The 20,689-nt window shown below is 40.8% G+C and overlaps 1 protein-coding gene and 1 long non-coding RNA gene across 5 annotated transcripts in view; one reads left to right on the top strand and one right to left on the bottom strand.

Annotated features, from left to right (window-relative positions):
* Positions 1-502: 502 nt before the first annotated feature.
* The window catches only part of phldb2b (pleckstrin homology-like domain, family B, member 2b), a 40,749-nt gene continuing 20,562 nt past the window's right edge, over positions 503-20,689 (bottom strand). For 2 of the 4 annotated variants that reach the window (XM_042398777.1, XM_042398780.1), the window contains 17 exons: positions 19,261-20,499; positions 15,418-15,798; positions 14,247-14,408; positions 13,565-13,702; positions 12,048-12,176; positions 11,006-11,161; positions 10,782-10,892; positions 10,562-10,636; positions 9,647-9,799; positions 8,726-8,869; positions 8,487-8,586; positions 6,878-7,028; positions 4,054-4,144; positions 3,734-3,880; positions 3,132-3,351; positions 2,839-2,924; positions 503-2,678 (listed from right to left, as the gene is read on the bottom strand). In XM_042398777.1, coding sequence (XP_042254711.1) covers positions 2,538-2,678; positions 2,839-2,924; positions 3,132-3,351; positions 3,734-3,880; positions 4,054-4,144; positions 6,878-7,028; positions 8,487-8,586; positions 8,726-8,869; positions 9,647-9,799; positions 10,562-10,636; positions 10,782-10,892; positions 11,006-11,161; positions 12,048-12,176; positions 13,565-13,702; positions 14,247-14,408; positions 15,418-15,798; positions 19,261-20,499 — 3,624 coding nt within the window. In that variant the 3' untranslated portion in view covers positions 503-2,537. The remainder of the gene's footprint in view (positions 2,679-2,838; positions 2,925-3,131; positions 3,352-3,733; positions 3,881-4,053; positions 4,145-6,877; positions 7,029-8,486; positions 8,587-8,725; positions 8,870-9,646; positions 9,800-10,561; positions 10,637-10,781; positions 10,893-11,005; positions 11,162-12,047; positions 12,177-13,564; positions 13,703-14,246; positions 14,409-15,417; positions 15,799-19,260; positions 20,500-20,689) is intronic. The other 2 variants (XM_042398778.1, XM_042398779.1) reach the window with 2 other exon arrangements.
* Positions 3,245-10,551, top strand: LOC121887804. Its single transcript, XR_006093061.1, has 6 exons — positions 3,245-3,326; positions 4,020-4,135; positions 4,952-5,044; positions 8,308-8,349; positions 8,497-8,636; positions 10,159-10,551. It is a non-coding gene; the product is annotated as an uncharacterized LOC121887804 (long non-coding RNA).

The following is a 20,689-nucleotide window of genomic DNA, read 5'->3' on the forward strand; positions in this document are numbered from 1 at the left end:
ACTAAATTGGTCTCTGGTTGTATTACAACATTACTGTCATTTTTTAAATTGATCTTTTTAAATGAATTTTGATACAATTGTACTCGAAGCCACGTCTCTGTTTAATTTCTTTACACTTATCTGTGTGTTGACCTGTATAGAGTAGGTGTCTTTGGGGGAACCCAGGTTAAGGTGGGATTAGCCTTACCCTCCAGTTGGGCAGGTCACATTATGGCAGCTTTTTTTGTTCTGACTCATCTGGTAAAGAGAAGGCTACACACTAGTTAACATGTAACAACCACCTCACAGTGAAGCATCTGAGGTTTGCGGTTTTGGAGTAAATAAAGTAACTTTGGCATTCTTCTACATCTCCCATGTCATTTCTGTAAATAGCATTTTTAAAAATGTTGTTTATGTTGGCAATCTGATGTCAAAGCTGTAGATTTATTACAGATACCTACATTATACAGATACCTATTTATATACAGAACCTGACTTATTGAAACATGGACACAATGAAAAATAAAATATATAATTTTTATTATTCATACGGAAATACAAAATCAAGGTACATGCACTGGTAATGGCATAAATACAGTAGGATCAACATAATTATTCGAAAAAGAAAACAAACAAAATACAGGAAAAATTAAGCTCGCTATGTCATGTAAAAACATAATTTTGATCTTATTGTACTCAAAGAAGTCAAAGCAAAGAAACCACATATACATCATAACACATGAACATGTACTTTGGTCAATATAAGAAAACAAAAAGCAATTCCAAGAGACAAGATGATCAGTGAAATATTCTGTATTATGGAGTATGATATACAATATAAAAGCAGCTTTAGTGATCAATGTGGAATAGTTTAACTAAAACATTACATTTGTGGTAATAATAGCAATGCAATGAAAGCTAGTGGACTAAAGTACAATAATCAGCAGCACAATAATCAGTCTGTTTTAATGTCTAAATGCCTGCTAAATGTGTAAATGTACCATAGATTTTGTCAACCTGACATCTTAAAAGACAATTTAACACTACAAGTGTTCTTCCATACAAAACCACTCAGGAACATATTTCCACATTAGTGTTTTCTCACGACAGGCAGTTTGGCTGTGAGTATACAGATACATATAGCTTTTAAAAATATATAATATGCTTGTCAAAATACTGTCACACAATCATGATAATAAAAAAGGCACAAAGAGGACTCTGAAGTTGATAATGGACTATAACTGTGTATTTTATAACTAACTACAACTTAGAAACAAAATGTACAAATATCACAATTTTGTGCCTCAGTAACAGTCATTATTCCTCTCACCCATTCTTTTACAGGAGAACAAGTGACACTTTAGTTCAAACAGTTGGTTGAGCTTTATTTTCTGAGCCTATGGTGACACTGTTTTCAAGCAAAGTGATAATCAACATGTTTAGTATATAATTTCACTCCAATTTAAATCTTTTATGTGACAGTGTGGCTTGAAATATTACTGTCATTCAATATATAAGAATAGCACCTTGGAGCTACATTAGAAGCTCACAGTAACAGGTGTACATACAGTACACACACACACAAGAGGCACTTCTGAGCACATATGTGTATAAATTCACACATGATGCATGCATGCACATTCATGCACATTGTTAAGACCTGAGGATGCCACAGTAATCACATAAAATTAAATCAAGATGCAAAAAGGTTGAAAATGAAAATACATTTGCTTAACTGTTTTAATAAACCAATACGCATTATTTATTCTGTACATATAAAAAGGTCTAAAAAGGACTAAAACACACTTGAAAATAAAATTGTTAAAAATATTGCAAAGTTGACCTCAAATTCATGGATTACACATTAGAGTTGTTAAAGCTTGTATGGGACTTCTTAATATAACTATTGATTCACGATGTTTAACTAGTTGATGATGAGATGCTGACAATAACATAATATAGAACTCAAACTGGTTGAGTTATTTTTCAATGGTATCTCCACATAAAAAATCTTTCGTAAAAAGCTTTGCATGGCTAAAAAGGAGCTGTTGAGTCACAGGCTGCACTTGCTGTAATAAACTAATATAAGAGTAAAGTTAGGTAAGCATTTATATCCTTTACACTTCAGCAAAATCCAGAGGTACACCTGAGCTCCCCTCAAGGCACAGCAGTGGATCACAGCTCATTTAAGACTTCATTCATATTCTGGGACCAAATTTCTTAAAAATGCTAAAATTATTATCTTCTATCAGCCAACCATTTCACATGAAATGCTCCACATGCGACTGTAAACCCTGTCCATTTTGCAAACAAGGCAGGTAAAATGTGAAAAATGATCTTGAGTAACTCAAGGCTCTTGTTTACACACAACAGAACAGGTTTTAATCCTTCACCATGTATATTTTATCCATCCAGACACAGAAATCCAAGGATTAGAAAAAAAACAAACAAACAACAAAACAATATGAAACTTAGTCTTTAAAGCCACAAAGATGGGATCAGAGTCTCATCCTGGCAGCCACAGCACGCTGGCATATCCTGCCACCACAACCCCTTCACTACACCATGAACTGAGTGTATCCCTCAGCACCTGTGACGATTACATCCATCCAGATCCTCATAGCCTCAGGAGAGGGAGCAACCATGTAGTAGACCCTGTCGTGAGTCTTCACACTGAAGGTCAGGGAGGGGTTTGGACTCTGGGAGGGAGAGAGGGAGGGAAGAAACAAGAATGCAGGAAAGAAAATAGAGAAGGAAGATTGTGAATGATGAAAACAGGTATTTATAGTAAAATAGGATACTGAATCATACTTTTCAAGAAGGGAGTTATTGGAATGCATTACTTTTCCCCACATATACCTTATGTGCATTCTTCAAGTGGTCGTAATACACTTCTTCAATAGCTTGGAAGTAGATCACTCCTTTCAGCTTGGCTTCATGCTTGTCTACACAAATAAAAATCACAAACACAGTAGCTGTAACTCATCATATAAATTAAATGTACATATAAATGCATGTAAATGTACTGTGACATTCAGTTTTATTTATGTTAATTAATCTATATCTTGATTCCTCTCAGTTTCCTATGTATTTCTCTGAATTGTGTCTTTATGTGGTTGCATTTGTGTTTGCATGTGTCTCTTCTGTCGTACCTGCAAAGTAGGAGAGCGTACGTCGGTTGCGGTCAAAGACGAACCAGCGTTTCTTCCAGGTTTTGATCTTGCCTCCCATCTTGACCAGGTAGCCTCGGCAGGTCTTTTCAGAGATGGACAGGTGGAAGCATGTGTCTGTGCTGTGGCCCGCCGACTCAATGTGAGCCCGTAGGTCAAAATCATCCTTGCGCACCGGTAGGTACCGCGTTAATGGCCGGGACTAGAAAAAGAGAGAAGAAATTGATTTAAGTGATGACAATGATGTATTTCTATTTTCCTTTTGTGTTTATATGACTCATACAAATCATGCAGATGTATGTCACATGTAAAGGAAAAATTCATGAGTGAGATTCTTTCTTCTGCTGCCAACCACTGATTATCCATGCGAGAGAACAAAAGATGATTGATGGAGCTTATACTGAGAACTGTTGGCATGGACATGATTGAAACCATACAGAAAGAGGAAAATATGCATGAGAAACAAAAAAAGTGAGATGTGGGTCCATAAGTTTAAAAAAAAAAACAAAATACACATGTTGTGAAACACTACAACACTACATTACTGAAGACAAATCCATGCTCCAGTCTTGTCTCTCTCTCACCTGTGCCCTCTGTTTCTCTCGTAGTTTCACCTCACGGTCGATGAGTTTCTGGCGTCTGCTTGTCTCCTCCTGTAGCCTTTTCTCCAGATCCTCCCTTCTTTTCTTCTCTTCGTCCAGTGCCTGCTTTCGCATTTCCATCTCTTGCTCCTGAAGGATAATTGTTACAATGCTTTACAAAACACATACATTCAGATGTAAAAATGCTTCACTGTTTTATAAAAATGGCAATCTGCCAAGTTTTGTACAGGAGTATTATGAGTTAAAGTAATGCTTCTGTGTCTTTAAGTTGGATTGTGATTATGGTCGTCAACGGTAGTAACCTTGTGTTCGAGGAGCCGGTTCTTCTCTGCCTGGGCTTCTCTCAGAAGACGCTCCATCTCTTCAAGCTTGGCCGCATTTGAAGTACTGGCACTGCACCACACAAACAACACACATTTTTTTTTTAAAAAAGGGAGAAAAAGTTCTTCACAATCAACCACTTGGCATGAAGCCATGATAAAAATATCAACTTGCATGTGGCTGAACCTGAAATACACAGAAAATGTAATGAAACCGAGTAGCTGCCCAGTTAATCAGTTAAACCTGCTACACCCGCAACAAGCGTGACGAACTGAATCCATTCATGGCTTTTCTGTCTGTTTTTTCAGGTGCATTTTCTGAGAATCTCTGGGTCAGTTAAGGATATACAATACTACTTTCAGATTAAGCGTAATCCGTGTTTGAGAAACCATACACATACAACACACGCACACGGTCATGGCTTAAAGCTTTCTGTTTAGCATTCCAACCTAAAGGCCACACTCCCCTGAGAATACTTCTGATTATTCAGTGTTTATGTGTGTGTGTGTGTGTGTGTGTGTGTGTGTGTGTGTGTGTGTGTGTGTCCTGGATCAAAGAGGAAATCAGCCTGGAAAGGAAGCCTGGATGTCAAGGCAATCTAAGAATCTGACCATCTCTCTTTGGTCTTTATGACTCTCTGCTATGTCGCTGTCTGCCTTCAGTTTAGAGCAGCCGACTGAGCTAAGCTCTAGATTTTAACGACCGCAGATGGTCTACACATGACACGAATTGTTAACTGACAACACAAGGAAGGGATATGTAAATATGTTTGTCTGTGTGAGGCTTTGTCATGTTAAATAATATTTCTCTCTCTCTCTTATTTACTTGCTCAATTCCCCCCCCCCCCTCTCTCTCTCTCTCTGTCACTCTCACCTACAGACACAAATACAAATTCTCTCTTATCTGGAGCCAGAAGGAAATGGATACCCAGTGTTGATCCGTGATGATGTCACAACACCGTTAAGATGAATGGTACGCATTAAACTCAGTCTAAACAAATCAGGAAGGGAAGTAGGGTATCCCAAGTAACTGAAATTAGAAAGACGGATCGGGAGGGAGGGAATGAAGAGATGTAGAAACAACAAGAGCAAGAAAAGAGAAGAAAATGCTTTCCCGCTCTCTTGTATTTTTTAGTAGGAGCGTCCAGTTTGCTGTCAATTCAATCCTGCAGCTCTCACTCTATATTCTGCCATAGTTTCAATTGAACACTACCACCAATTATACACACATCAGTCAATTTTGGATGTGAATACCACCTTCAGTCTGTTATTGTAAAACACTTTTGCAGGTAGCTGGTTTATCATCCTTCACTTTTATTATAACAACTACTTAGGCAGAGATGAAAGTCTGCATGTTATCCAACCCAGCCAATGTGATGGGCAGACTTGAATAATACAGTGTCATTGCCTGTGTATATGCTACATTTCAGTCTAGTCATCCCCTGAAAAATTAGAACATGACTGATAACAGTATTTCTTTAAACACTACAATTAAATATGATTTTGTCTAATCCAACATTATAACAAAGTAAAGTTACTATGTTGCTGTAAAACTTAAAACACAATAATGAATGAATGGACAGTAGTCAAGTAATTAATAAACTGCAACTTCTTCCATTTTTGACTTCTCCTAACTCACCATGCAACACACACGTCTTATTTCCCTGACATTTCTAACATGAACATTTATCCAACCTAGCTCCAACTTCCATCCTCTCCTCCTTCCCTTCCCCTTTTCATTTCATCCCATTGCCATTCTCTTACCTGAGTCGATGAGAGGGAATCGCACTCATAGTCATTGTAGAGCAGTCCAGTTCAAACCTATTTACTAACTGGACTATCTCAAAAAAACCTTATTTATCTTGCTCCAACACTCGGATCTCCAGAAAACGAGACACATCACTGGCACGAGACACAAATCACATTCTTCACATGTATCAACAAACTACACTGCACTGATCCAGGTTCCACCACACATTCCTTCCAGTCCAATCTAAGCGAGTACAGTGCAGTCCAACTGGAGCCATACTGAGGATCACAGAGGCAGTTTGCTCCACAAAAAGTCACAGTACAGGGTGGTCAATCTGCAAATGGTTTAGGACTGTGCAAAAATCTATCTGCTGAAACAAGACCATACCATTCACAGAAACAAGAGGAGGGGAGACAAAAGACAGATGCAAACACTGTAAAAAAAAAAAAAAAAAAAAAAAGGAGAGAAGGAAAGCAAGCACACATGGTTTTAGTCCAGACGGGGGGCTGGACCCCTAAAATGTACCTCCATGCTCATACTGGTTCGCTCAGTTCATCTGAACCTGAGGGGGTTGACTGTGAACACACACACACACACACTAGTGCATAACTTCATGTTTTCCGTCTTCCGTAACCTGACCTCTGTAACACTAATCAAGAGTCCCCCTCAACTCATATAACACACAGTTCCACACATCCAATTCTCCAAGGAGAGACCATGAAAGGCGGGAAACCTCTACTTTGCAGCTCCACACACTTTTTACATTAACTCACTTTCTATTCTTTCTTTGTTGCCCCCACCCCTCATCCCCTTCCTACAGTGTATGTTTCATATTATGAACACAAAAGGGACATTTTTGTGTTTTTGAATCTCAGTTTTCAATTTTGTCTGTCTCTTGTATTTCAACTTTTTGACCTTTGTCATTCAGTTCTTGTTCTTGTTTTCTCTCGGTTCTTTTTTAAAATATATGAAAGTTGCAAAGAGTTATGTTCATCAACACACACTTGATATAAAATTTTTAAGGCTAATTAAATCTTAAACACCACAGACACTTACCTGGAGACATTGTCAGGAGAGCATGCAGAGATGCTGGTTTCAATGGAGTCCGTACTATCCACACTCATTGTGTCAAAGGCCTGGTTGTCACGGTACCCAAAGGCATCGAGGTAGACATTGGTCTGGGAAGCTGCTCGGGAGCTAGGCTGACCTGGACACACACACACACACACACACACAGAAAAAGAAAAGAACATCAGCTTCAGTGGCATGACTTGCATACAACGTGATCAATGTTACTTACTCTTCCTATGTATGCATGCACACGGTTGTTGTACCTGTCTGTGTCACTCCCTCTGGGACAACAGTGTGCCCAGCTGGCTTCAATTTTGGATCACAGTGTCCCGCCACTGTGACTCACGGTCTAATATGTCCAGTCAGAAATATCCACACCTTTATGGTGCAAGTATGTCAAGTAAAAATGTGTCCAAATAGTGGAGCTCACAAAAAAACTGTGTGTGACTCAAAAAAGAGCTAGTAATGAGTACATGCAGTACAATGTAGTCCTAAAAGTAGTTTATGCAGTTCAAAGATGTCTGGTAAAGAAAATGAGACATTCTCAGAAGCAGAGGGAAGAATGATGACAAAATTATGGTGCAGATACAAGAAGAATGCACACACATACGTGCAAACACAAACACACAACCTGATACCATCTGGCCCTTGCAGCAGACCCGCCCATCTGATGAGCCAGATCAAGGGACCAAAGGGACTGAGGGATCAGATTCATGTGCCCCTGCCCGGAAAAAACAGCTGTACCATTTCAGCACAATAAGCATTTAAGTATACTTATTTGTGTGTTTTTTCCAATATGTGTTGTAGAAAGGTGGTGAAGAAACAATTACCTATGAAAGATGGTTGATGCAGCTAAACGTGTGTTCAAAACCATGTACCAGCAAACATCCAAACAGAAGGCAAAAGGATTATACTCTGTGGTTAGTGAACAGCAAATTTTTCCTAATGATGGGAAATGGCTGTTGGATGTTTGTGGCAGGAAGTGGATGTAGAAGAGATCTACTCTTAAGTGTACTTTTTTACATTGTGAAGTCATATAAAACATTTTCATTGACTGATTTAACAGTTGTTCACATTCAATCCAGCGCATAAATAAATTGTTCTTAGTCTATAAGCCTCAACTGAACAGTCACACACGACTTGATGGAGCTGCTCTCCTCCACTGACATTCTTACATTATCTCCACTGACTGATAACAAATGAGAAACAGTGTAATCAAACAAAACACAATGAAGTGCACACACACACACACACACACACACACACACACACACACACACACACACACACACACACACACACACACACACACACACACACACACACACACACACACACACACACACACACACACAAAACCTTCTAACAAGAGTTGATGTTACCATATAAGGTGTATTTTCATGTTACATGTAAAGAAGACGTGAAGGAGCCACAAATAAGAGACAAAAAGAATCTTTGTGAGTAAAAGTATATTCTTGCCATGTATTCATTTGCACCTACATGGACTCTTATTTATCTGTATTTACAATTTCTAAGCAAGTATGTTTGTGGATGTGTGAGCTGATTGGTGTTGTGCATGTTTATGTGTGCTTACCTTTATACAGACGTCGAGTTTCTGTTTCCTTGTTGGATAAGGAGAGAATTCTGGGAAGAATGCTGCCGCAACTTGTGCTCTGTACCAAGGGCTGATGGGACTATGAATGACCAAAAATTATTTTGAATGCCAGAGATGACAAGGGTACAGGTAAACCAAGACATAGACGTTAAATAATTTGCATTGTTTGTTTCATGACATACATGTGTTCATAACCATCAGTGTATGTGTGTATGTACCTTGGAAGGATAGCTGCGTCCGAGTGTTGCACATGTGAACTGGGGGGTCATGGTGGGTGTGGTTTTCTTCCTGGGTAATGTGCCACTTAGATGGGATCCACCTTCTTTGTCAGACCTCTTCCTCTCCTCCAGCAAACGGAAATGCTGATCAAACACACAGAAAACACAAGATTAAAGATCAAAATGATCCGTTTTCATTTTAAATGATATAACACTTTCCCACATCTTTAAGGAAAACGTAATGCTAAAAGTCCTGATGTGTAGGATTTAAAATTTCTTACTTTGATGCCATCTAGTGGTATTATCAAAAAGTGTTAGAGTTTTAGGTATACTGCATTTTCAGTGTTGACAAACCATAAAAATCTTTGTAGAAATCACATTTTAATGATGGGCTATGACAGATTAAATAAACTAATGTCATTTATTTGTTATAGTCAACCGTCGATAAGACAATGAGAGGAAAGATTGAAAATGTGCATGAGGTTATACACATTTGTCAGATAAAGACACACAGACAAAATCTCTGATATGTACACATACGAACACACACACACGTTACCTGCCTGTGTCGGTGAAGGTGTTTTTTGACAGGAAGGGGAGGTGGGGGAGAGTCAGGGAGGGGGGAAGGGTCTCGATATGTCACCATGTTCTCTGGCCAGTGCACAGAGGGTGTTTTGGGAAGAGGGCGGGAATTTAGATTGGAAGAGGAAGGAGAGGAGGAAGAGGAGTGACAGTCGGCAGGTGAGGAAGAATGACGGAGCTTTGAAAAGAAGAAAGGAACATTGTCAGAAAATTGGAAAAGTGCAAAAGAAGGAGGGAAACTGAGGGAAATTACTGCACTCTCCGGCAAACACACTTTGCACGATCTGCTTCTGTGTATTAAACTACACACAGAAGCTGTTAACACCACTACGCACACACCTCATCCTCCGCTGGTTTGCAGGTGTCGTCGTCAGGGGAGGGGTTTGCCTCGGACTCAGTAGAGACATTGGTGAGAGCGGGGGCATGGGCGTGTTTAGGGTCCCCCCCAAACTGTGAGTAAAGCTCACTGATTTCACTGACTGTGACATAGCCCTGGAAAGTATCATGTAGAGAAAATGGGGGAGAAAGAAAGGGTGAGGCATAACATGAGGTGAGTCAGCCATATTAAGATGTTATTTCAGTTAGACAAACTTGAGAATTAGTTGTTATAGAATGTAGAATGATGCTGAATTTGTTGGCATTTCCAAAGCAAAAATAGAACAAAAAGTCTTAGAAACAAGAAACAAGTCACTTAGACACTGTAATGTTAACAATAAATTAGTGGAGTACACAAGATAACAGACATTCTTAAATACATCTGTATTAATATATATTAGTATAAGCTGTGCATATAATTAATGGATTAAGTCTCTGCTCAAATTCCTGGAACTTCTTCCTTTCCTGCATTGCAGTGACTGGCAGTTGAAACAAGAAACCGAAAGAAAGAGGAAAAAGAAGCAACCAGAAGGCAATGAAGAACACGGGACAGGAAGGTAGAAAGGATAAGATGGATTTAAACAAATCCGGGCAAAGAGGAGAACAGAAATGAACAGATTAGTAAACAAGACAGAGTACCTCAGCGTTCTTGAGAAAAAGAGAGGAAAGGATGGAAGAGAGGGCGCAGAAGTTGACTGGAGGAGGAGAAATTGTGGTAGAGACGGTGTCGTGGTAACCACTGCTAAAAGACTGACACACATCAGCCAGAGAGGCTGTATCCTAGCAAGCAGAGAAGGAAACCCCATTACAAACTAAAAGGATTCTTAAAGAGGAGGATGGTTCTCATTTTGGTGTCTGACAGCTGTTGATCAAACCTACCTCTCTTAGAGTGAAGCTCCGGCCCCCGGTGAGGTCAGCATACTTTCTTTCCAGTGTGGCAAGGTTTTCTTTCTCCTTAAAAAGGACAGAAAAGGAAACAAGGGAAATTAAAAACAACATACAACCAAAATTCTGTTCTCTTGGAGGTTACTTTTATCATTCATACACAAGTGCAAGGATAGTTACATGCATACACATGCAAACATGGATGTCCTTGTACCCTTTGCAGCATTGCCTCCAGGGTGCTCCTCTCCTTCAAGAAGCTTTCCTTCTCTCGCTGAGCCTGCTGGGTAATCTGTGCTGCCTGCTTCTTCAGAGTCAACAGTCGCTCCTGAAGAAAGAGAAATGTATGCTTATTAAGAGGTTATTTTAGCTCATTGGATAGAGATTGACCCAAACACTTGTGTCAATGCTCGGAAACACAATGTGACAGGCAGCTGTTACCTTGCGAGTGACTGTGCTCCGCTGGTAGTCAGCAATCTCCCGAAGAAGCTGCTGTGTATGGGTCTCCTTCTCCTCGTCCTGCCTGCTCTCTCTCTCCAGCTGCTGGAACTCCAGGTCCTCAAACCGCTTTGTCTCTGCCTCGAGTACTTCACAATCCTGACACACACAAACAAAAAAATAATAATATACAGGTAAACAGGCAAGACAAAGGAATGCATGTATGCAGTACAAAACGTAACCACTCACACTTTTACAGTACATACACATGAAAAAGACAACATCAAGTAACAGCTTTGAGACAAACTGCAAGCAAGTACGTATCAAAAAGCGCTTCATCATCCACGAAGACACTGAGACACACAAAGCAAACCAGACCCACAGATCCCTGATGTTTTGTCAACATTTAATCATGCAGACTACTACACCAAAGCATAACCAGTGTCCGATCAAACATGCAGCATGTTGCATAAGCATTCCCCCAAAAAAACACTGACCATTTAAAAATGCTGTCTATCCAAGAAATATTTTTAAACAACATGTTATGTGCCAAACACAATGTCGGTGTATTTCTATAAGAGTCACACAAATCTTAAACCCTAACTCTTGAGATACTTTGCACTCTTACAGACTCAATCCTTCTGATAGAATAAAGAGATGTGATGTGTAGACATAGAAAGCGAAAGAGTTAGACAATGAGAAGAGAGAACATGAACCAGGTAGAGATCAAAGGTGGCTGTGGGGCAGAGAGCAACATAGCTCAGGAAATGTTCACATGCAAGTATGCAAACATCACGTGTTCATGTGAACACCTGTGCACATGTGCTGTAGGTATTGACTGTCAATATGCTTATGCTGTTTGTTCTGGTTTTCTTCTATGAGTGTATGCATGCACAGCTGTTGCATTTCACACTTACGCTGAGTATTCTTGCTTATATGCTTGCCTTACATCTGTATGGCTCAATGGGATTACACATGCAAGTACATACAGTATCTTCCTGTGCATGTGTGTGTGTGAGGTGTGAGTGTTTGTGTGTGTACTGACCCTGGCTAGCTGCTCCTGCAGGGGCTCCTTGGTGGCCTCAGGGCAGCTGTCCAGCTGGGAGCGCTGCTCACACACAATCTGAGCCAACCTCTCTACTCTGCCCCTTTCTGCCTGCAGCAACTCACACGCCTGACACACACACATGTACGTACACATATATGCACATACATGCCCACACAGACATGTACACATTCGTTTATGTGTACATAGAAACACAGAGGCACGTATGCACAAACACACAAACACACACGCAGGACAGAGAGAGGATGGCAGCGTTAGTGGGATTGGGGAGCCACAGTTAGTTACTATGTTGACCAGGTCAGCGAGATTAGCGCAGAGGAAGGGGGAAAAGGGAAAGAAGCTGTAGGAATAAAATCTACCAAAGGATGGAAAACTGGAGTTGAATTAAAAAAAAGGAAAGGCAGGGAGTTGGTATGAAAAGCATTATGAGTTCTGTCTCCTGCCATCTTTTTTGTTTGCTTGAAGAGGGGGCGATGGAAGGACTTAGGGAATGAGGGAGAGGAGGGAGATATGGAATGGTTCAGTAGTGGGTTAACTAACACATTAATGATCCTCTCTTTAAATACAATGACATACACAGACGCCCAAATCCTGTGCAAGCACTCAGCTTCACCTACTCTTCAACAGAGCAACACTTATCATTCTGTCTCTCTCTCTCTCCCTTTGTCTAACTCAGTATCATGATGGGAGTTTATTATGTACACTATCTACCGGCTATGGGTCCATGGAAATTTCACAATCAGGCCAGGAATCAGTCCACCAGAGGAAAAGGTCCTACTGCCAAACTAAAGCATATGCATGCACGCACACACACGCACACCAAATTCCATCCATTTATCCACTTACACCTCCCACTCTGTCAATGATACCATATATTGGTATAAGTGTAGACACACATACACAAGCTCACCCACGTCCGCAGCGGTGTGTGTGTAAGATAGGCTCGCTTGGTGACCGCTATACCCTGGGCAGTATTAGCAGATATATATTTGGACCAGAGACAGCATGAGAAGGATTAACACCTACCAGTAAGTCACATGACCTCTAAATGTATGAGAGTCTCTGAGTAGCATATGTATTTTCAATTACTTTGAGAAGGGAAATTCATGTGCTTTCTATGCCCCATGCTTAGTGTTTGAGGATACTATGGTTAGAAGGATTTGAGAATACACACCTGTAAGAATTTTTAAATTGGCTACAGTATGTTTCTCCCCTCTGCCTGATTACTAATATCACTTACCAGCCACTCAAAGAAGACATTCAAAGAATTTGCAGAGGATGCACCATCACCAACACCTAGGGTCTGTAGATGAACCACATCTCAAGTGTCCTATCATCTTTGAGTACTGATTCAACAGTGTGTAAACTCCTTCTACAGTACCTTTTATTTCTCTGGTTGGGTCTTGGTCTCTGTGTTGGCCATTATGAATCTCTGAGAAGTGTATCCCTCTCACTGTAAAGAAGAGTTTTAAAGTTAAGCAAACATTGTTAAATACCTTTTCTTTTTCCTGCTGGGACTTGGTCTCTAGCTCAGCTATCTTGTTGTGAAGTGCTTCCAGAGCGTCTTTTTCCTGTTGGAGAGCAGCTACCTCTGACTCCTGCTCAGCGTCCACCAGAGCTCGCTCGACCTCCACCTTGGATAAATTACACACCAGTAAGTAAGAATCTGGGTCATGAGTTGTTGTTTTTTTTAAACCCTTGGTTTCCCTGATTTATATTACATATCAATTTGACTATCCCTTCTTCATCCTATGCTGAGTACTGCAAAAGTATTTATTTCCAATCATCATTTAATCTTGTATTGACTCTTAATAGAGTACTCTTCTTGGTTTGGTTTATTGACAACATTCTAATGTATTTGATATAAAAAACAACATAACAGACTTCGTCAGGGATAGCATGACAAAATCCTGGATATATTTCTATCATTTTCCCTGGTGTTTACACTGTCTCTCTTTTCTTAAAACATGTACATAAAACCACTTAATGATTTGAAATTTAACCAACAAAATGTGTCACTGAATTTAAAGACATGGAATTATTCATTTCTCTTTACAAAAACAGTACGCATTTAGAAAAATAACACTTCTAGATCTAACATGACACAAAATTCATTGACATCTTTGCTGCCATGTCTGCCTGTCCAAAATATCCTCCCTCCCTCTGTCCTGTCTCTACCTCTCGGGCAGATTCCTCCATTTGGTTGTCCAGCTCTTTGATCTTTTGCTCCAGCTCCTCCATGTTGTTCAGCACCTGAATCCTCTCCTCTTCCACACGTCTCACTTCCTCCTCTGAAGGCCTCATGTCCTGTCCTTGGCGGCGAATTGCATCGTCTAGTGCCTGATGACAATAATCAACAACACAGTTACTGACTGTTACAGTAACTACTATCAGAACCAATATGAGATTTTTTATGTTGCTATAGTTTATGAATAAACTTTTTTTTTTAATTCACTACGGGTTCCTTGCTGGACATGTTCACAGAAAAAAGTCAAAATCTTAAATAAAAGCTAAATTGTATGTTTTTAAGTTTGTTTGATGGAACAGTACTTCCTTTGAGCAATGAAAATGTATGTTCTTTTACAACATACATACATGGGCATGACACAAGCACACCAACGCACACACACATAAACACCAGCTGTCACTTCTAAACGGTAACACTTAGCCTGCTCTAATCTAATAAATGGGCCGTAAATATCGCTCCAATCTGTGTCCATGAAAGATGTGTATGACGATACTTTCCAAGTATTAAGAGGAGTGATCCTTGTCACTCTCAAGTTTTCCAGAAAGAACAGGGAGCATAAACACTTCCCACATTAAGCCTTATTAATCTTTAAGAAGCTAGCAAAGCCAAAGGTGCCACTTTAGCCGTCTTGTACCACTTTCATACAGGAGATGTGTACAATGTTGAATGTATATTTGACCCACTATAAAGAGGTTGTTGTTAGAGGATAAGCTCTGAGACAGAGACCCCAGTCTGCACCTATAGTTCAATATATATTACTGCATAATCACAGAATGACACATGTTGCATAAATACCAATAAAGTTCAGTTTCTCTCTTCATGCTCACTACCTCTCATTCACCCATTGTGCTCCCTCACATCCCTAATGTCTGATCACCAGTGAGTAGTAGGATCTAACCCATGTTGAGCTCAGGTCAGGAGAAGAGTCAAAAGGTTTATTATTAAGAAACAGGTAAGTGTTGAGCTGACTACTCTAAACTCACGTTTACATTGTCACTGAAAACACAGGACTCTGTGTGCATTCATTTGGGGCAATTCTGTATCAGCACAATGACATCCATATTACAATAAGCATCCAAAGACGCATCCTATTTCTTATACCTCATTGGTCCTCTGTCTACGTGGAGAGGGTGAAGGGGCAGAGCTTCGCAGACTGATAGCAGGTGATGCTGCCCTGCTGTCTCGGGTACCGCTGCTGCGCCTCTGTCGTACCTGTAGATCATCATCATAGTAACCGTTCTCTGATCCAGGTGAGGTCATGTGTCCATTTCCTGTCATTCCATTTACAGCTGAAGAGTCAGAAAAGACAGACGGTGTGTCATCATCGTCGTCGTCGTTCAGTTGGAGTTTTTCAAGCTCCTGGTTGATCTTTCGGAGGTCCGCCACAGCAGATGTGGGACTTGTAGCCGTGCCACCTCCATCCCTCTCAGTCCGGCCCAGCTCTGAACACAGAGACAAGATGGTCTCTAGACGCTGTCGTTCCTGAGATGAGCACACATACACACACACACATGCAAGAGTTAGAGCAGTGATTCCCAACCAGGGTTACATGTACCCCAGGGGGTATTTCTGTAGTTACTAGGTGATACCAGAAAAGATGATTATTGCAAAGATCATTCATTTTCTTTTTAAAAGAGCAGAAACCATTATCGCTAAAAGAGATAGAGATGCATAAATGGTTGCTGGTTGCATGTTTAGCTCCTGCCACTCTAAGTGGTTGTATGACAAATGCAACTTTGACCAGACTTGAAAAAAAGGAGACTGAGCCTAAATATTGACAATCTCAGGATCACTATTTCTTGCATGACAAAAAATATATATACCAATATCTATTTTTATGTAATAAATAGTTACAGTATGTGCTTAAATAATGCAGACATAGTTATTAACACCCAACAGCAGTTAAAATACCTAATAGTGATGCTGAATGGTGTATATTACAGGCTGAGATAAATCAAGCAGACCTTGAACAGAACAACCATTTTAGACCTTAACTGCATTAAGTTACATTTCTATTAAAATCACATTTCTAAATACTCAAAACAACTAAACAACATGTTCATGCTGATTCTGACATCTTATTTCTTCAAACATTTTTAAATTGGTCAAATAAATACAAACTTTTGTATTTATTTACTGTGTTTATATTTCATATATTAGACAGGTCCAGTCACAACAACTGAGCGAGAAAGTATTATTTCATTCCATCAAAAATCAAGTTTTCAGTGTTTAGATTACCTGGGGAAGCATTGCAGAAATCAGTCCCTCTACTTAAAAAGTCCTTGTTTAGTCGGTAGCACACTCAGTACCATCTAATCTAGTATATCATTTGCACACTCCAGAGAGTATATTTCCCCTTGCTGAGAATCCCTGGAGCATGAGTTCTCCTTGGCACAGTTCTGCGTGCTCCAAACACAAATATACGGGGTGTAAACTACAGGGGCTGCAATGAGTCAAAATACCCCCTTGTAGGTTCAGCAATAGGTGGGGGGTGGGAGAGGGACAACGTAAGCCACAAGCTTGAGTAAGTAATATTAGAAAGGGAAAGACGGATGTTAAAAGAAAAGGAATGTGGGACAGAGGTGTGTGTATATTTGTGTATGTGTGAGAGTGAGCTAATGAGAAAGTGGACAGCTGTCAACTAAGATCGGAAGTGTGCACGAAAACCAGCCATGACTGTAAACACAGGAATGTGCCTGTGTTAACTGCTGCTAAGGAAACAAGACACTTTCCAGGGAATCCTGCTCTAGGAAGCAGGTGAAGTTTGCACAATGAAAGTATTGATTTGAAGAGAGATATTCAATTAAGGAGAAGTATTATTACAATATACATATATTACTTTAAAATGTGTGCAATGTGTAGTTAATTCAAATCAATAGAAATACTAAATGCTCATTATACGAATTGCTCAACAAAGGAAAAGACAAACATACACACCCCATTTATAGTATGTAATGTGAACCAGGAGCTGCAACAAAACAAGCCTGTGCCAGTTTGTCACCTTGTTCTATTCTAATGGACACAAACCTCTGAGGGGCCCTTTAAGTAATCAGCTGTCAACTAAAGAGCGACAGAAAAAAAAGAATGGGGAGAAGGAGAGAGACACATTGAAAGAGCAAAGACAGCAGTGACTAGTGAATAACAAAAAGACAGAGACAAAGCCAAACACAGGAACACAGTAGCAGAGAGTGTGAGGAAAACAGTGTGAGGGGACAAGTGGGGAAATATGAGCTGGTGTTTTGGTTGCCTGGTACATAGTAGACTAAAATAGGAGCACTGCAATAAAATTATCCCGCTCTCTATATCTCTGAGCTTTTCAGGTGTGATTAAAAGGATCAAATCTTTTCCAAAGGTAATGGAGAAACCTTCCCTGGAGCCACAATAGATATTTCTCTCAGTCCACCTCTCTGCTTTGTTTTACACCTCATTGTCAATCTTCTGTGCTATTATTAGTTATCAATACCAAATCAATCTTTCTCTCTTTTCACTACCAAGCCACATTTCATTACAGAGAGAAGTGCTTCTTAAATTTGGTTTCTTTGCTTAATGCCAGTTGATGTAATATAATAGCACAAATTTAACTAAACCTAAACAAATGCATCTATGTCGGCCTAATGGCATCACAATTTGTCTTGCAAGAGTTAATTCTAGCAATAGCGGTTGATTTTGTGTTTCTCTTCCTTCCTGTTGTTGCTGGTAACATCCTCAAATAGAGGAGTATGCAAACATACCTAATAATATTTGCATGGATAGAGTGCAGGTTCCCTGTACTACCACCAGAGGGCAGAATGAGTTAAGGCAATCAAGGGACTCTCTCCAGGGAGCTTCAGCCTTTGATTCTCAGATGCTGCTGGTGACTTGCTTACAAAGATCATTGTCTAACACATATACGCTCATAAAAGAAGTCCGTCATGTTATTATCTATTATTCCAAACCTATCATTCAAAATATATTTAAAAATAATTAACAATTAATAATAGAAATCACTGATTAAGCCAATGTGAATGCATCATTCAATGTCCTTAAAAGGAGACTGCTATCTTTTAAATCAGGGACAAACTAAAAAATAATTGGTTATAAATCAAAATCCACATCATATGCAACACTTCTAAATAAATGTTTCATCTTGATATTGGGTCTTGTGTAAATTGACTCTCTAATCAGAGCTGGAGATGCAGTTCCACAATATTCCATTTTGCTCATAACTATGACTCAAAATGCCGTGAAGGCTAGCTGAAAGCCGCTGTGAAGCTTGTGAAACAGTTTGGTTTGTGCAGCATCCAGAAAACTATTTCTCACAGTTAAAGGGACAGTTCACTTAGCAGAATATGGCTATGTGAAAGAGAAGGACCATTTAAAGAGAGAAGGATGGTGGAATTTTAAGTCCAGTTCTCATTATACGTTGAGCATCTGTGTGTTTATCCACCTGCTATACTATAACTCTGCTCTATAATCTTCTTGGTTTCTCTTGCCCACATCTGACTGATGTGTTCTCCGGCTCTTCAGTGGTCCGAACCACTCTGGGCGGGCGGACCTCCAGATGACTGACATAAACATTACTCACTCACACACACACACACACACACACACACACACACACACACACACGCACAAATTCGAGCAAAGGATTAAAAATAGTCCTGTTAGTATGGGCTTACTGCCAGAGGCATCTGTCTAGTGGTGAACCTCACTCAGTATGTGTGTGTGTGTGTGTGTGTGTGTGTGTGTGTATGTTTTAAGCTCCCTGGGAGAGTATGTTTGAGAGGACAAGGAAGAGGTTGGTGTAAAGAGAGGCATTCCTACACACTCCATTTCTTGTGTGTGTCTTCAGAACAAAAGCAATCTTCAACTGCATCAGTTTGTATCTACAGATTTGATTCCATGTTGTCCATTGGCAAACGCTGGGGAAGATGAGGGAAATTATACAAAAACACTCAAACTCACCAGTCTCTCCACCTCCTGCTCACGGAGTCTTTCCTCTTTTTGGCGCTGGTGGTAGTCAGTCAGTTCCTCCTTCCCACTCAATGAGCTGATACTCCCCCTTCTTTCCCTGAAACCCCCTGGTGGGGTCACTCCAGCCTTTCCAAATGACTGTCTTCTCTCACCAAGGCCTATCCCAGGTTCTAGTCCTGCCTTCCCAAATGAAGACCTCCTTTCTCCAAGTCCAAGCCCCGGGGCACTAGTGAGTTCAAGGCCTAGCTCACGCCTTTCCCCAAAAGATAGCTCCATTCCTGGGGAGAATCCACGGCTGGCCAGCCGTTCTGGTTCTGGAGGGCTGGAATTTGTGGAGCTGATGGAGCCCACTGAGCTTGTGGAAGTCAAGCTGAGTTTTTTGGCCACACGAGGGGAAGAGGAGCCCCCTGCCCTGGATGGGATGGTCACATCAGGTGGGGCGGTTGTGGAGGAGATGGAGGGGGTGGGGGAGGACATGTTCTTAGGAGAGGAGAGGGAGATAGACACAACACCTTCTCCCTGAGATGTGGCCTGGATTTGATTCCTGTTGGAAGACTGCTGGCTGGAGTTACTAGAGTTGTGATTGAGGTCAGGACTGGCATTTAGGCTGTTGTTATTGTTGTAATGGTCTTTGCTAAGTTTGTAACACCCTGCAACATCTGACCGACGTGGGGGCAGCGTTGACAAGGTCAACAGTCCATTGTTGTCGCGGGGAGAGGGGGAGGGGCAGAGGCGTGGCAGTGAGCGGCTGTGCCCTCCTGCCATCATCCCACTCAGTGAGCCTGCCGAGTATTTCCTGGTTCGACTGCTCGGTGATGGCTCTTGGTTGCCAAAGCTACGCCGTCCAAGACGGGGGCTTGAGGGCATACTGGTTGCGCCTCCTGCTGATGGAGTGCGGGATGAGGAGGAAGAGGGAGGAAGAGAGAGGAGGAAGCTATCGCTACCGGCAACAGAAGTGGAAGAGCCTCCACCATTCCATGTGGACAATAAAGGAGAGGAGCCCGGGTTGTGCAGCCGTCGGCTATCACTGATGCCATAGTTGTCCTGGTTGCGACCAATGGAGGTGCGGGAGGCCAGAGAAGAGGAAGGGTCAGATCGTCGGGAAGGGGAAAGAGGGGGGTTGGATTTCATTGACATGGGGGGACGATCTGTGCCATAGAAACGTCTTGCCTGTTCCTGATAGGCAGAAGAGGATGAGCCAGATGATGCGATAGGTGTGGTGGGGGGAGACTGAGAGAAAGAAAAGAGAAAAAATGATTACCTTTTGGAAGTACTTAAATATGCTATCTTATTGTAATATCTAATGCATATAATGATAATAAGCAGTCCTTCGTTAGCCCGGTCAAGCTTTGCAATAGAAAGTAAATCTTGTATTGCCACTTGAACACTGCAGTAGAGCCCAGGATAATGGGTAAGCCCT

The sequence above is a fragment of the Thunnus maccoyii genome, chromosome 21 (assembly GCF_910596095.1).
Source record: "Thunnus maccoyii chromosome 21, fThuMac1.1, whole genome shotgun sequence".
Taxonomy (NCBI): Eukaryota; Metazoa; Chordata; class Actinopteri; order Scombriformes; family Scombridae; genus Thunnus; species Thunnus maccoyii.